This window comes from Athene noctua, chromosome 21 (genome assembly GCF_965140245.1).
Source record: "Athene noctua chromosome 21, bAthNoc1.hap1.1, whole genome shotgun sequence".
Taxonomy (NCBI): domain Eukaryota; kingdom Metazoa; phylum Chordata; class Aves; order Strigiformes; family Strigidae; genus Athene; species Athene noctua.
The window spans coordinates 6,165,420-6,183,552 of record NC_134057.1 but is presented as its reverse complement, the minus strand read 5'-3'; the positions used below and the strand labels follow the sequence as shown (position 1 = coordinate 6,183,552).

Sequence of the window (18,133 nt, the reverse complement as noted above, 5' to 3'; positions counted from 1 at the left end):
TCCCTTCAGATTTAGACATCTTTCAGCCCTGGCATCTGCCAACCCATACAACTCCCATTTATGTAAACACTAGATTAACTATGTGGATGTCTATCAGCTCATTCTAGTAGACTAGTCACAACTGCATGCAGTAGTTAGCAGGATCAGACTTTGGACACTATGAAGCCCGTAACCACAGTCCCTTCAGCAGGAGAACTGTTTTAACTATCCAGGGTTAAAAGCTAATGTTCAAAATTTCAAACTGCAGGGGGCGGGTTCACTGTGAGTTTGTCTCAGCATAACCAGGCTTTCCTATCTCCTTTCCTGAAATCAAGAAGGCATATTTTGGGATATGACACTTAAAGAAAAACATTAGGGCACTTACTGAAACATAGCCAAAGAGATATAGTAGAAAACAAAGAAATGCAAAGGTGAATGAGGTAATAGACTAACAGCAGCCAACAACAACCTAACTTTAAGATGGACAGGTTGCACAAATGATTAGTGTGGTTAATTAAGAAGAAGCATCCTTCTTATTAAGACAAAAATAGAGGGAAAATAATAAAGCAAGAGAAGAAAGAAAGAAGAGATTGACAGTTGAGAGATAACAGAGAAAGGGCAAAGTGGAAAAAGGAACACACATATCATCAGTACTATCAAGTTTCCTGATATCTCCTAAAGCCCCTACTATTAGAGCTTTAAGGGCTTCAGCTTTCACTAAAATTAGAACCTAGTCTTCATAGCTAGGTACAGAAGCTATATAATATTCCCCAACTGCTTACCAAGAAGTAAATAAGAAAGCTAAAGATTATATCAACAAAATTACCCTCCTTTTCTTAAGGCAGGGTCATGATTTCTTTGGAGATGACTCGTAATTCTGAATACTCAGAATAGGTAATACTTCAACTTCTAGTTTATTCAGTATTATTTATTTTGCTGCTGTTTTATTTCTCTGTAAACAAGCCTGATGAAAAGTAATGAGATTGCTTGTTATAGCACTTAGGGGATATTAAAACTGTTTCTTACATTAAAATAATTAGAGAAGGATAAAGAAAATAAGATCATATTAATCACACTCTACACAAGCCTATCTAAGAGAATCTAACCTTTGAGAATAGAGTCCTCAAAAAACCTGCTTATAGCCCTATAATGGGCCAAAAAGTTCAACTATCAACCAAAACAATCACACTTAATGAAATTCTGTAAAAATAACTGCAGTCTGTACTGTGATTAGATATTGGATATAGCCACTCATCAGTGATTTTTGCTCATTAAGGGGAATACCATGCACAGACCTTACTCTCCAGAGAGCTCTCCTAAACAAAATGTCTTCTCTTTGGTTTCTGCAAGACATTCTGCATGACCAGGCCCTAGGGTAGTTAACTAAAAAAGGCACTCTAATGTTTAACTAAGCCTAGCTTGGACATGTTTTTCAAAACTGTAATATGTTGTTTCTTCAACTTTATGGCACAATACGTTATTTTTTTTAAGGGAAATAAACCTTCCTATGAAGCAATCTATAATATCAATTCTATAATATAAAATTAGTTCCTTTCATAGAGCTCCCTTTCCTTCTACTTATACAAGTCTAGTTTCCTTTTTAGTAATCTAAAACTTGCAGAGGAGAAGGGAAGGAGCTGTACTGACCTCTTTTAGGGCTTGTCCACAAGACTTACAAGTTCATGCATACAATATATATACACATCTACCCACAAATGTGTGGCTTATGATCGTATGCTCTTTGAGACATCTCTACAAACGCATTATTTACTTTTCAAAGGTGTCTTTTTCATGTGCTTATTATTCATGCAAATTCTTCATATTTTAAGATTATCTATTGCTTATAACTCAGATACAGTATGATGGTCAGGTTCTCCAAGCTGCAGCAAAATTTACTGAGACAAAAATAGCTCTCTCTTTAATAGCAAGCATTTGTTATATATAGAAATACTTTGAACACATCATTTATCCAACATCTCAAGTAAAAGCTTGATCTGTGTTGATTTACTTTTAGTCCCACAAAGTTCAGACCTGTCTTTTTAAAATATTACTTCAGTAATTATGCCCTCAAAGCCTATTAATAAACACGAAGTTTTGTATAAAAATTAAAACAAATTGAAAAGCTAAAAAGGTTAGTGCTCAAGAGGCATGGATCTAATTGTAATAACACTTCTAGAAATACTTTAGGGCAATATACACTTCAGCACTAAGTAAGGTTTTACTTGTAATTATACACTCTCATACCTACTTCCCTAAATCAATTCACTACATTAGAACTTAAAGGACTTATTTAAAAAAAAAAAATCCAAACCAAATGAACCCACACACACAAACAAATAAAAAAAGAAGATCAAAAAGGTGGGGCAGATATTTACCTTGTCAGGCAGAACAGTACTGATAACTTGTTCATTTTTTAACATTAATAGCTAACATGACTAACTAAAATAGGATGTAATATATTGTTTTCAAAGCCAAGCAAGCAATAAAAGCTAGTCAAGTCACAAGTTGTTCTCATCCCACAAATGTTGCATTCTTTGGAGGAAGGAAAGATGTTCAGCAAATGTCACCCTGTTCAAATTTTGAGAAAGCTAACCACATGTCCAGCATCTAGGAAACCACAGCTCATTATTTCTTAGTCTGAACCCAAATGAACTGAATCAAAATGAAAAATAAAACATTTTCAGTTCTGCTTCTTATCTTCTACATCTTAAAAAGTGTGATATTCTGTAGCTGCTGTTCATTTTGGCATTTCAAAAACTAGTAGAGGCCATTATCAAAACTAGTATATTCAACTTTCTGAAAAAATTTTGGCCAATTCAATCTACTTAAATTCTGATTCCAATTCTACATTGACATAACTAAAACCACAGCAATGGAGACTGGGCAGAAAACAGATGCATAGTAATACATGATTGGTTTTGGTTGCATTACTTCTCAGCGTGTGGGACCCCAATTCAGGTAAACCAGAGATGAACTTGTTGGAATAGAAAAATTACCAAACCCAAGAAAAGCATAAACTATATTACTACCGTATTTAATTGCCCAGACTTACTGCAGAGAAGGAAAATTATAGCAGAAGAAAAGCAAATGTTCCTGAGCAACAGAAATTTTCATGTTGAAATCACATACAACATCTGGACAGATGTGTCCTTTGATTAGAAAACACAATTCTCCCTCACCAATAAGGCATTAACTTAAGCTTTGTGTGAAGAAGAATTCTGCTATTTGATGAAAGCTATTGTTACTGCTTACACTTCTGGTAGGTTTTTAATTACAGCCTGAACTGAGTAGAAATGTGTTTTGAGAGAAGCAGAAACAGCTTGAAGACATCCTTCCCTTTGCATTCCTTCACTTGCACAACTCCTCCCTGCCATTCACAAGTAAAGCTGGGTAAGTTGATACCAATGCCTTGGGACATTTCATGCCAAAGTTCTCACCAGCTGATCTAACACCACTTAAGAGAAAAAATAAGGGACTCGCTATGTGTAAAACCTGCCCAAATCAGAGAGGATTTAAACACAGGGGTGAAGGGACAAGAGACGTAGGTGAACATACAGAACAATCTTGCTACAGTCCTGTCCTAAGACTGTAAGGAACAGGGACTCAGCTTCCTGGAGAAGCCAGTTAAGAAGCTTGAATGAGCATTCAGGTGATTTTTGTGCAACTTTATTAATAGACTGGAACCCTGAAAAGTGCTTCAAATATTCCAAGACCTACCTAGGTTATTGGAAGAAAACAGGAACCAGTTGCTAAGGAGCAGACTAGCTGCAAGGCTACTACACTGTGCCTGGGGTGCATATTCTACTGGTTTTCTCCACTTAGCACAAGCAGTAATTTCTAACACAAGTCCAAAAATTCACATAACTATTATACTCCAGCAGCACTGGAACTTTTTGGATTACACTCTTACATACCATTTTCTCTGCATCTTATAGCAACAGAAGATAAACAATGAAGTTAATATAGCCCTCTTAGGGAAATAACAGTGTTAGAAAGCAATGGAAAAGGATTTGAAGAAAATCACTTCCTCTTGAGAGAAAAACAGAACATAGAAAATGGTAAAATATTACGAAAGATCTGTGTTAAGATCTGGGATAGGCATTACAATGCCCTGCAATGTTGTATATGAAAACAAAAGGGCACCTCTGGAGGACTGCATGGAAAAGAGGCTGTCAGGAAAAACTGAGCAGCTGTGTCTAAAGCCTCCACGCAAGGTCTGGCTACAAGAGCCAGCTCTCGGAGGGCAGGGTAAGACACATTTCAGTGGAATGAGCTTGGGGCAGGCAGAGGACAGAACCAAGTGGGTCAGGAGAGGGATGGAGTCACTGGAGAGCGAAAGGCAGGTGCAGAAGTCATCACCGGGCGTTGTGCAAAGCAAAGACTTAGAGAAATGGAAGGGAAAAGCAGGGGACAAGATAGGAAACATGCAGATGAGAAATATGGAAAAATAGGACAGAGGGTGACAGAGGAAAACAGGTAAATGTGGCTGGCCACCCTAAAGACAACAGCATAATTAAGTTTAGAGAAGGCAAGTTGGGAAGTTGAGGGGAGGCTGAGTAAACAGAGGTAGCACAAAGAAAGCACAATTTGACAAGAGATTTGCAAGTAAGAAAGCTTGTGGGAAATGAGTATTTAGAGAAGAATCAAAGATGTCCCAGAAATACTGGCTAGTAAATATGAATAAAATGCATTCAGTGATGCTTTGCTGAGAACATTGAATAGTGAGGTTCACGGGTATAGGAAACAGGAGAGAAACTTGGGATTCAGGAGGTTCCTAAATAAAGATAGAAACTGTCTTCACTTGTAATTCAAAGTCTGAAATCAGGTTGTTAAGATTCATGGAGGAGCCAATTTAGATAAAATTTCTTAAATACATTAATTATAATTTATTCTAATGTATTCTCTATCTAATACACCCAAGGTATTTTATTCCTTCCAAGCCTTTTTTACATGTTTTACATGCATAGAGATTCAAAGATAGTACTACTCAAAATTTAACCTCCAATCTAAATAATATGGCAAATACATCACAAAGACGAAGTAATAGATGGTAAATTACCAGGTTTATTTTGGAGGTTCATTTGAAATAACAGGATTCTTCACGCTGGTCATGAATAAAGCATTTAATTTTGATTCATGCCAATAAAACCTTTATGGTTCCCTGATATATATTACAAGGGCTTGTTACTTTTTTTTTTTTACTGGAGCCAATAGAAAATTCCACTGACTTCTTTATGAAATTGATTTAATTCTCATATGTTGACCAAATGCTGATATATTATATTCCCATGTCTATGTTGTAATGACATTTTTATAGTCTGTACATTTTCAGAATGGTATATCACAACTCCATCAGTTCTATTGCTTCCATTATTCAGCTTATTTTATTCTCCTATTTCAGCGTATAAACTGGTTTACTTATTTTCATCCCTCCTGTTCATGATCTACTGCTTTTCAGCTCCTTATCTCTGTCTTCTCCATGGATAATATTCCTTTGCCCTATCATATTTCCCCATACCTACATTCTTAAGCCACTCTGGATCTGTTGCTATGCCCTTATGCCTTCAGTTTCCAAGCTTTCATTTCCAGGATTCTGTGGCTGAGTCTTGAAATCTTGGGAGGTTTGAACACCCCATATCCATTAAATTTAACAAAATATCAAAATCATTAGACTGAAAATATTGCCTCTATGTCTAAATACAATAAATTCAGGAAAAAAAAAAATGCAAGTCTGTTTCTTATAAAAGCCAAAGTCAAGCAATCAGATAAGAACAAAGCCAGAACACCAGAAGCTTAGTAAGTGCTGTATGCCTTTGCTAGAACCTTTCCCACCTTTGCTGACTGCCAAGATACTCATCTATAGCTAGAAGCATTCTCCTCCCCAACCAGTTCACATCTGTTTAGTAGTCAATATGCTTCTGCATTCTAGATAAAATAACCTATTTCCTGCAGATCACTGTAATTGCTATTGAGAAGCCAGAGCCAAATTCTCAGTCTCTTTTTTTAAAAAAAACAAACAACTTTCTTTTTAATCTGTGGTAACTTTTCACCAGCCAGTGAGGATCAAAACAGAAATGCAAAAACATCAACATCCCAAACACTAGATTAAATTCTTGTCAGGACTGAACAGAATTATTTTTTTAAAAAATTCTGGTTTGCTAAATAGTTCTGTAAATGCAACCTTTTAGCTACATTTTCTCTGTAAAGTAAGTCTGGAGTTACTTATTGAGTTAAAGTAAGTCTGGAGTTACTGTAAAGTAAGTCTAGAGTTCCTTATTGAAAAGATAGAGGGTTGCTGGAACTTTTTTCCCCACTACACTATACAGAAATTTAATACTATGCAATGAAATTCAGCTTGCAGGATGGATGCTTCCTTGAATAGTAATTGCAATTCTAAGGCTTCTGAACTGTAAATCTGAGATAACCAGAGGCTTTTTGGATGCTCATCTGAACCTGAACTCCAAACAATATGAAGTTCACAAATCACTACTAATTAAACAATGCAGTGTTTTTTACTGCAGAACTGCTGTCAAAGTGATGAGAGCTATCATTACAAATGCTGTGGTATTACTTATTTGCATTTTTTAAAAAGTTTGAAGAACAGGAGGTTTACAGAGATAGAGCTTTTACTGAGACACATACCATTATCAGAAGGGAAACAGGAAGGAAAAATGAAAAGTAGGAAATGCAAACAGGGATGTCCTTGTTTAATTACCATGTCGTGAGGGTTGACATCTCTGTTTCAGGACTGTAATCTGAGAAGCCCAAAGTGTTCCAAGCACACGCAGAGAGCAATAAAGCAGCAGTTGGTAGCAGCTTCACCTGATAGTTACAAATGACCTGTGGTATGAACTGCAGCGACCAAGGAAACTCCTTCCCCAAATACTTACACTAAAAAGAAACACAGCAGGTGGTCAGATCCTGACCATTCTAGAAAATAGAGACAGACAGGGACACACTTAAGGAAGAAAAAACATGCAACAAGAGAAAGGGAGTAGGTCAGAAGAAATTATCTGGGTGATTTTATAACAAGTTTGAATATCACTAATTTTCTAAAAGGTGCAGATTTTGCATTCTACAGGAATGACCTGGTTACAAGAGAACCAGTGCAGATTCTTCTGAAGAGTGCCACCATTCCTGGTTCATATCTGCCCAGGATAAGGTAGAATTGCCAACACAATTTCATACATCACTTCAGAAAACAGCAGTGGAGAACCACACAAGCTAATTTTTTTTAAGAACAGAAAATTTACCAGACTAAGGAAAATGTCTTTAATCCAGAAGTTGTTCTGTTACCCTAACCTCAGCTAGGCCTTAGATCTCCTCCTATGTGCCTTCCCACTCAGGCCCGTGTGTCTGTGCACAAAAGAATGCATGTATGCAGTTGCCTACATTTCATGGTAAATGCATGTATAGTTTGCTTAGCCCACCTTACACTGCTAACACGCTTCCTGGAGAGTTGCTTTACTGCAAGGCTATCACGTCAGCATCAGAAGGAAATTAGAACAAGCCTGTAACCATAATCAGCTTGTTTCTGACTACAGATCTGAAGCACTTAGAGTGCTCCTTTCCTCCCATCTAGTCTGGTGTTGCTGAAAACAGAATACGATCAAAAGTCAGCAATTTAGATACATTACATGAAAAATAGATGAAAAAATGCCACTGAGACTATGACCAGGTATTAAGATCGTAACACATGCTCACTTTTTCCAGTCCAACATACAACAAACCTTTTTCAAAAATGCATGCAAGCTTCAGCTCTTATTCCAAACACACAGATTTTAATTTTTACAAAAGCATGTCAACCCATATCTTCTATTTTGATAGATGTGGCACTAAATATCTCTTGATTGACTATTCCATCCAAAATGGGGGCAACAGCACATTTGAAGCCAGATTGTACAACATTTTGTCTGGTTTCCATGGAAATGTGGATATACATTAGTGATTCAAGGCCATTCATCACCTTTTGCTCCTGTAAAAAAAGCGCAACGCAAATAGGACTAAATTAACTGAGCAGGCAGAGAAAAAAGTAAGTACCAGCACATCACATGATTCCCTGTACAGCCAGAGCCTCTATGCCACTTTTCCTTTTTTGTACACCCCTTGGGACATCTCATGCTTTCTAGCCTCACTGTTTATTAAAGTGGTTTATTCAGCAAGAAGCTCTGTATAACTCTCAGACACCTAGGTCTGGTCAACAGAACATGAATGGAGATGGAAGCAGCTTTGCTCACATCCCAGCTCCAGAATTTACAGCAGTTTTTAGGTTAGGTACAAAGAGGCCCAGAGATGTTTTTATCCTACAGTACCATGGGAACTGAAGGCACAATCAATCTGGGAGGGAGAGCATCAGTCCTATTTACAGTAGGGTTTAAGAGCTGTACTGGTTGTACTGAAATTGCTACCTGAGGAGATCACTTTGGAGCCAGGGTTCTGGATGTGATCACAGTAACGGTGAGGACATGGTGCAGCACTGTAGCCTTTCCTCTACCATGAGAGCAAAGCTGCAGGACAAAGTACACGTTCATTGCATTGAGCCTTAAAAAGTAATCCATGCCTACAGTGACACCGTCCAATATTGTGTTGCATTCATGAAATTAGCTTAGGAAATACATTTTGAGCTGTAAAAGGAAACGTTCAATAGTTTAAGAAAAGATACTCATAGTGTTTATGAAGAGGGGAAAATGTGGAGCATTTCTTCTTATTGCATGTATTTAAATGTCAGAGTTCTTTCTCAGGAAAATATTCTGCATTATTTTAAGAGAGACTGAGGTATTATTTTAGTGCTTTATCATGAGAAACAAAACAGCAAACCACCACACTCTAGGTTGCTACATGAAATGCAGAGAGAGCTCATGAATTTTTGTGAGTAAAGAGATATATATCACCATACACCTGTGGCACAGTATGGCGTCTTTAACCTTAAGTTTTCAAATACAAGAGTTGGGATAGAAAAAGATACATTCCACTGGGTTTCTGATTCTATCCTATGAAGGTACAGTTTTATCCCAGGTTTAACCAATATTCTTCTGATTCAGACTGTGATCACATGCTATGCTACATACGTCCATTTTCTAAGCTGAATGTTATTTAGCTCTCCTTGAGCTATGGATATCTCTTATGTAGGTAGAAAAATAATCTATTTCCTTATATTTTTCAGTCTGTCCTTGTGTTTTGCATAGCATATGAGCAGTGTTTATAACAGGACTTCCAACATGCTGTCACGAGCATGTAGAGGTACAGGTAGGATATCCAAATGCATCAACCAGTTGTGCTAATGAGAAACAGTTGTTTTGTATAATTTCATATTTCAAATTCAAATGCTTTTAAATATTACCTGTTTTCATATTTAGTTTTATTACATTTCAGTCACTTCAAAATAACAGCAAAACAATAAAAGTCACAAATAGTCACAAATAGAAGTTGTTCTCTTTAGTTTTACAATGGACTGGAAATCTGTTTTTTAAATAGTTTAAGCATGACACACAGCCATTACACCACAGTCACCTTTTTCATCCTTCAATTCTCTCTATAAAAAAATAAAATAGTACAAATATTCAAAATCTGTATTAATATCACCTCTGATTCTACAGTGTATTGTAAATAATTCTATGCTGATGCATGTTCAAAATCACCAAGAAAATAGTAAAAAAAATTTAATAACTTCTGGTTTCAGCTGGGATAGAGTTAATTTTCTTCCTAGTAGCTGGTACAGTGCTGCATTTTGGATTTAGTATGAGAATAATGGTGATACTATACTGATATTTTAGTTGTTGCTACATAGCACTTACTCTAAATCAAGAATTTTTCAGTTCCCTGCCAGCGTGGAGGTGCACAGGATGCTGGGAGGGAGCGTAGCCAGGACAGCTGTCCCGAACTAGCCAAAGGGATATTCCATACCACAGGACAGCATGCTCAGTATATAAACCGAGCGTGATGGGGGTAGTTGGCCAGGAGGATGGGATCACCACTCAGGGACTTGTTGGGCATCAGTCAGTAGGTGGTGAGCAATTGCATTGTGCATCACTTGTCCATCTTGTGTTTTATTTCTCCTTCTTTTTATCTTCCTCTTCATTACAGTTATGAGTAGTAGTAGTATATACTATTTATTTCAATTAAACTGTTCTTTTCTCAACCCATGAATTTTGCTTTTTTACAATTTTCCCCCCCATCCCACCAGGGAAGGGGAGGAGTGAGCGGGCAGTTACGTGGTGCTTAGTTGCCAGCTGCGTTTAAACTATGACATAACTTTTCAGCCTAAAGCATTTGAATTAAGCCTGCAACAGTGAAGCTTCCAGAGATACCATAATATAACAGTGGATGAAGCTATCATCTACCACAGTCTGATAATTACTGAAAGCTGCTAGATTCAAATCGATGCTTATGCTATAAATAATAGGAAACATGTCATCTGTATTTCCCAGTAGACCAAAGGTATCACACCCACTGATATATTCAAGCAAGATCCACTAACCACTCTTAAACTTAAAAAGCCATTTAAGTTTAATTTGAAATATTCCATATCTCTCCAGTTGATTCACTCCTCTTTCTCCTCCCTGACAGATTGATTTCAGCAGAGGCTAATTATATGCCAAAGAGAATTTGAGTTCCATCACATCTTAATGCTCACAAACACATTCAAGCACACACCTAGCCCTGGCCCACAAGATCAAAGGTGGTAGCGGTTAGGCTTAAAACACCCTAGCAATGTCCAGGGTTTGGGTGGAATGGAGGGGGTAGAGGGATAGACAAGGAAAAGGTTTTTTACATGCAGTACTATATTTGGCATTAGCCAGTGTTTTTAGACAGCCCATTTCTTCAACATCAAATTCAGGCAAGTACAATTTGATTACGTCTTTTGGTAACTGTCTGTTTCTCATCTTTTTTTCCCCCCCACCTAGATACCATTGGCTATGAATGTGTCAACATTTCTTGCCTATGATCAGCCCACGATAAGTTACTGTGGAGTCCATCATGAACTGCTTGCTCACAAGCCCTATGACTCGAATAACCAGGAAGAAACAGTGGATACACACCTAGAAACTGATCTGGATCTGAGCACAATAACAACAACAGCACGAATCAAGGAACACAGTCAGAAGCTGGCTTAACTGGGGGTTTTTTGTTGTTGGGTTTTTGGTTTTGTTTTTTTTTTTTTTTCTGTAGCAGAGGCTGCAACCAAATTCTATGTAACATTATGGACAGAAGTGAGAAGACATAATATTATGGATTCTAGGATCCCTGTTCAAATTAAAAGTGAATCACAAAGATTAATTGTTTCAAGTCTACAATTTGTAATTAGTTAAGTTGTGCAGTATTTTTTTGACTTCAGAGTATGACCCTTAAAGTGAATCTTTTTCAAAACTCATCCTACCTACCTGTATAAACTGTACAGATGTAATGTATTTTTCATATTGTAAAGTTTCAATTACCAAGAACAGCTGGTATGTACAGTACCATAATTTAATTACATCTTACTTTACAAGTTTCAGTTTCTAAAGTTTCAAATTAACAAAAGTTATTTCTTGTGTTAAGTTACTCTGTTTTGTAGGGATCATTTTGTTACTGCTTTTGTGCCCAGAAAACTTTAATCTAAAATTCTGTCCTTTGCAGAATATGCACCGTTTTTACCGTGTTTAATGTGTAGAATTTTATCTACTGGTTCCAGAAGTAATGCATTAACCAAAAGGAGGGTTTAACTCTACAGACTTCTAAAAAATTCTTGAAATACATAGCCAAGTTTTCCTATAAATTAAAATCAAAAAAAGTTTAACAGTTCTCCTCAAATTTACTTGTTGCTTTGAATTCTAAATTTTTGATTACTAAATCAAAAAAATGGAATGATAAACAGATATATTTTAACAACAAAATTTATGTATGCAACTGTTAGTCGACACTGATGATGTTTTGTAAATTCTCACTATTCTGCAAGAAAATATGGACCACGGACTTCAGTAGGCAGCTGTCTTTACCAAATCTGCCGTGAAAGTAGAGCCTGCCAAATCAGGCATTTGTATTTCTACCCAAAGGCAAATGGGCTCAAAACTTACTTCTGTTGAAGATGGCTGCTGACAGAAACAGCAACAGAAACAAGCCCATAGAGATATAGAATGTAAAATGTTACTCAAAAGTAAGAAACCTCTACTTTGCTGAAAAATACAGTAATTTGGACCAAATAGTAAAGATTAATAGTCCTTTAACATTATAATACATCAAGCTAGGGAAAACAACCCTAAAACCTTTCAATACAAAAAAATGTAGTATTAAGTCTTTAACAATTACTACATTGCTTATTTGTCTACCATTTAATATCTGGATTGAAGCATTCTTATATCCCATTCTTTGGTTTTAAATCTTCGAGACTTCTCAATACTGTATGAGAACAACTTTTATAATACTACCCTCATGTTGTGATCAAAAAGGATTACAGAAATCCGAAACACATTATATCATGACAACTCGGTGAAACATAAGGGGAACACAATCCTTCCAAAATATAGGAGAAAAAGAGTTTCATATGGTGAATCAACTTTTTTTATAATAAAGAGAAATTATATAACCACAAATCTATTTTTCTGAATGTTTATCCCACCATATTTTCATGTAGCTTCAAAGCAGAAGACAGAAATTTAAAGTTAGAGTTCAACTGTTTGTACAAAATATAAAGCAAATATAATGAAAAAGAGCTTCAAAATATTGTTAACAAATGAATCTGCATTCACTATCTTTTAAGTGGAAAGAAAAGTGTCAAAACAGAATACATTGTATTGGTTATTTATTTAGCATCTTAGATTTTGTAACATATTTTGCATAAATTATTTGCTATTCAAAACATTACTTGTTTTTTTAAGACTCATCTTAAACCTCCACATTTCAATTTCTTATTTCTTTACTACATGGGTTCTGGAATTTCTGGTGATCTTCTACAGTGCTGAAATTTTACTATGCACAGTTTGAAAATACATTTTGCTAATTATAAAACAAAATCAAAAATGCAGGTGTCATTCTGGAGTTGAGTGACTTTTGTACTGCAGGAAGAAGTTAACTGCTTCATTTCTAAGTTGTTTAATGTTTAGGCATTCTGGTCATAATAGAAGGCCTGAGCTGTTAGGATCAAATACCATCCTCCCAAAAAGATTATTTCAGTTATTCTTACTCTGTCCTTCCTATCTTTACTTTGTCCCACTGCCCTCAAATATTTATGGTGCACGAATGTGGTCCTGGCACTGATGCAGTTACTTAAAATGCACGAGTGTTCAAAGGCTCCACTTCTAATTTATGGAGAACTGTACAACATTGATATTTTCAATGTTAGACACACTAATGAACTTAGGCTAAGGAATTTAGGATATTTTCTTGTACCAAGAGACACAAAATCTTTTTAACATATCTGGTTAAACAAGCACAACCGAGTATATCTTCATGTACACACAAAGGTTTTTCCTTTTGTTTCTTTCTCTCAATAACGAAGCAAACATTAATGAATCTGGTTTGTCTCGGACCTCTCCTGAAAGACTTGTAGTTTAAGACAACATATCCATAGACAAACAGTAGAATAGCAGGGTCACAGAAGTAGCAGCGACTCTGCCCCTTAGAGGTCTGCTATACTACCAAAGTCAACTTCCTGGGCATTTGTAGTCCAGTAACCCCAGTGGGCCACTCCAGGGCTCTGAAAGATGGCTCCAACACCCCAAAGCAGCAGTGGATTACATGCCCACCCCAAACCTAGAGCATTAAAACATATGTTCCAATACATATAACTGGGTACCATTTTTTTAATGAACTACATCAACCTGAAATCTGCTACTCTTAACAAGATGGATGTCCTCAAGAGAACTAGATGGCAGGTACGTGCCTTCCCTAAAAAAATGCATATAATGAAAAAAATCTAGGTTAAACTAACCCAAACAAGGTTTCACTCCTAAAGTCCTATGTTAGTGTGTGTATGCCTGCTTTCCAACAGATTATTGCCACCCATATTCTGAATCAGAAATAGTAAATGCTCTAGTCACTTGGACAAAAAATATCACCTAACAAAATATCACCTAATAAAACAAAGTATCACCTAATAAAGCCCCAGTTTTCTAAGCTGCAAGTTAGCAAGAAGAAAGTAGGCTGAGCTTATGGGTTCTCATATATATATTCACAGAGGGTCACTTTCATATATCACTTCCCTCTGCAATAAGATACATTAACCAGAAAGAGGTAGCCAACAACATCATTAATCTCAGTCTTACAGTTAAGTGACACCACCATAGCCTGGTAGATCATTTTAACAAGAAAAAGCTGGGCAAATTAATTATGCTTGCAAAATACAAACTGATAGAGAGCATAACTTCTATCAGTAGAAAAAAAAAACCAGACAATTTTAAAAATAAATCTCGCTACAAGCAACAATTCACACCATCCATCAGTGGATCATGCTTTTATAGCAATTTACAGGGCTGAAACACCCATTAGGAAACTGAACACAAGTATCTGAATCAAGGTCCTATTAAAAGAAGGAGGTATATGTGAAGATTAATCTGACAAGTCCCTGCATATGTCTCAAGACAGTATATTAAAAAAAACCCCACCAAAATAACACCTATACAAGAAAGCAAATGTCTGTTTCAATTAAAAAGAGATCAAAAATTACAGTATAAGGCACTGTGCAAAATATTCACCAGTTCACTGGAATCCGAGAGCTACCACTAACAAAAATATATATATACACACGCAGTTTTCAGAGATACATCACAAATATCGAACTTCTTTTGGCAACATACAGACAGAAAAAGAACCAGCCTCAGAAGTTACGTATTAGCTTGCTTTACTGAGTGCCACTCAATTTCTCCCCATGCCTCCCAAGCTATTTTTTATCTCTTACTATTATTTCCAATCCTCAGATTGGACAGGAGAACAGAAATTGTGCAAAAAGAGTAATGTGAATGGAAAACAAAACAACAGAGAAAAACAAAACTGCAAAGGGCAACACCACTGACTAGAAAAATAAAGCCAGGATTCTGGTATCAACAGAACTGTAAAAAGTTCTGAGAACTGCTTTATTAGCAATATATGTACGCAAAGATGATTGATTTAAACAAATAACACAATCCCATGTAGTGGCAAATACAGGCAGCTGTATTTAGTTTCGAGCTGGTCTAGCAGAAATAGTCTGTTGAACTGGTGAAAAAAAGAACAGTTCAATTCATGTTCCCTAGCCTGACCCTCCTCTTCTGAGGGAAAGATCTTTTTACTCCAGACTTTTGCATGGATCCCAGGTGCCTGGGCTTCCTGAAGGCAAATCTTACCAGTGAAGATACAAATATCTGTAAATTAATAAAATCATTGATTTATTTGGTCAGATCAAAGGTACATCTAGGCTTGATAGCCTGTCTCAAACAGCAGCTGAAAGAGGAAACCCAAAGAACTAAAGAATAGGGCAAACACACAGCAGTATTTCCCCAAAATGCCCCTACAGTTCCCAATGATTTGTAGGTTGAGGACTTACACTGAGCCAAATGTGGTGCCTTAATAGTCCTTCTTTGAAAGTGTAGACTGCTTCTCTGAAGCCATATAAATTTGTAACATTCACAAGTCCCGCAGAAAGGAAATTTACTTTGACAAGAAAAGCTGCCTCTTTGGTCTAGTAGAAACGACAGAGGAGTGTAATAATAACACTTATCACTTCCAGTTTTGACACAGAAATATGATTATCATGTAATTAATCATGACAGACTGATGACTTCCAGGTAACTTGAATAGCATCCATCCAGTCATCTGAAGTACAGACATTATCTGAAACCCTGTAGATTTAATTATCGGATTTCCCTCGGGGGGGGGTGGGGTGGGGGGGGTGGGGGTGTCTTAAAAATCAAGATTCATCTCACCAGAGAGCAGAATTTTTTTTCAGCTTTCTCAAGTCCATCACAGTGGAAAGCAAAAAATAAGCCTGTTTCTAACAAAGTATTGCAAAACACTTTTCAACATAGAAAGACACACATGAACCTCCTATGAGATGTATGTTTGACTGTACGATCCATATTTAAAAGCAGATGTTCATTAAATTCCTCAAAAAATTTCTAACATTTAAGTGAATTATTAGTTCTATTATAAAGTAACAAGGCCAAATTCCATTTCCCTGCTCTACCTAATTATAGAATCTGATTAATTTTAATTATAAAGTTTCAGAATAAATCAACGTGAACATCATCAGAGTTCATGATTAATGTTATTTTAATGAACACCTAAGGAATTAACATTTTGCCACTAGAACCTTGCCAAGAATTTTTATGTAAGCTGAAGTGCAGTGTGTACAACTGTGAAAATCCCACATGGCATCCAACTTATATTCTACTTTATCAACATCAATTTTGTATGTAAATAACTCATTGTGAAAACTGTCTCTTTAGCTGCTTGACTACAAAGGAGCACCTGCTGTGTAAGAGCAAATGAGCCTGCAACATGAAATTCATTATACCCAAGCGTGTTACATTAAATCTCTGATACTTTCATAATAGTGGACATTTCAAAGTGTCACCACTATAGACATGACACAAGTAACAGTAATAATATACAAGTGAGCATTAATTAACGGTGCATTAGTATGGAATTTCTTTGGATTAACATTTATGTTTGAAGACTTCCTTAGGTCAACTGACCTAAACAGGATGGATGTTATTGTCATAAACACTAAAGGAATTTAAAATGTTCAGTTATGTAAGAATTTGGTTTTTCCAGCTTTCATAGAGTACCCTCCACTTTGTATTCCATAAGAAATAAGTGGATGAAATTCGGGAGTAGTTCTATCTGCAATCTAATCAAAGTGATTGCACCAAAGAAACATATTTCAAAGTCAAATAATTTAAAAATTGTATATACTAATTCTGTGCTTCTTCGAGAACAAAAGCTCATCAACTAGGGATGAGAATAATCATTAAAAGAAAGCAATGTGTCCCTCCAGCACTGTGCACTTCAATAATTCCAGTAGTTTTATACAAGAGTGTGACATAAATGAGGCATGGAAAGCCATTAAATGAACTGTTCACATTGAATATATTTTGTTGTCATTTAGTCTTTCAAAAGAAATAATGAAAATTATTTTCTTTTCTAGTAATGACGATGCACCTCCCTTTTACATCTTGCTGTAGGTAACTTGATTTTTAAAGAACCTATGAACTCAAACAATTAGTCTAGACTTCACTATCCAAAAGCCTTATTCTCATTTGCATTAAAGGAAAAAACACAACTATCAATGGTATATCTGAATATGCAAGTAAGATTCATGAAGAAGATTGTTTTTTCTCCTTGTCTTCTGCTTTAGCATTATCTAGACAGTTCATGTTTCTTCTCCTTACACTTCTGCAACTTGCATATTTCTGAAGGTTCTAACAGTCACAACTGAGAATGCAAGAAATTGAAAAAACCACAAAACTATTTCCGTTTTTGAGACTTTATAATTCACAAGATTTGTAAAACAAGATTCATAATCCTGTCTATTATCTGGTTTAAATATAGCCATTATTATGTTACTATTTTCCTGAAGATTTCTTCCATTTCTTTATTTCTTTGAATAACTCCTTGAATCTACAAAGAATCTTGCTGATGATACCTGAATCCCAAACAGGTATCCGCATCTGTTCTACACTGCAGGATCAATCTCATGGATTAAATTTAAAATGACAACTCAAATATAAATTGCTGCAAGTCTCTTCTCCCATAATCACAAGCTCTGGCCCTTGTTCATTCTTTTCTTCCCTACCTGCATGCATTTTGCCTCAGGATTTTTGAAGTTTCACATTTTCTTTACCAAAGAAATTAAGAAACCCACTGAAATTAAAACTGATTTCAAATCATTTATACTACTAAATTATATTCTAAGATTTCTTCATGTCATATGCAATTATCTTACTAACAATCAAAATTATTCTTTGAAAAATTATAAATTAATTTGTGCTTCCAGAAATAAGCATTAATAGCCTGTTGTAGGACTTTGTGTTTAAGTTTTTCTTTTACAAAATTCAGAGGAGGAGGGGAAATATATGCAAGGGCATTACTAATCCCACAAAAATACAATATTTAATGAAATAAACCGCTGACATTGCGAGCTAAAACTTGAAGTGATTTAAGTACAAAGAATAATTCAGTGTCACTCCCAAGAAAGGATGTA

The 18,133-nt window shown here is 35.9% G+C and overlaps 2 protein-coding genes across 5 annotated transcripts in view; one reads left to right on the top strand and one right to left on the bottom strand.

Moving 5' to 3' along the window:
- Positions 1-11,873, top strand: part of LRRTM3 (leucine rich repeat transmembrane neuronal 3) — an 88,298-nt gene extending 76,425 nt beyond the window's left edge. For both annotated transcript variants that reach the window (XM_074924437.1, XM_074924436.1), the window contains one exon: positions 10,884-11,873. In XM_074924437.1, coding sequence (XP_074780538.1) covers positions 10,884-11,093 — 210 coding nt within the window. In that variant the 3' untranslated portion in view covers positions 11,094-11,873. The remainder of the gene's footprint in view (positions 1-10,883) is intronic.
- CTNNA3 (catenin alpha 3) overlaps positions 1-18,133 on the bottom strand; it is a 480,821-nt gene that overhangs the window by 335,521 nt on the left and 127,167 nt on the right. The gene's annotated exons all lie outside the window — the stretch shown is intronic.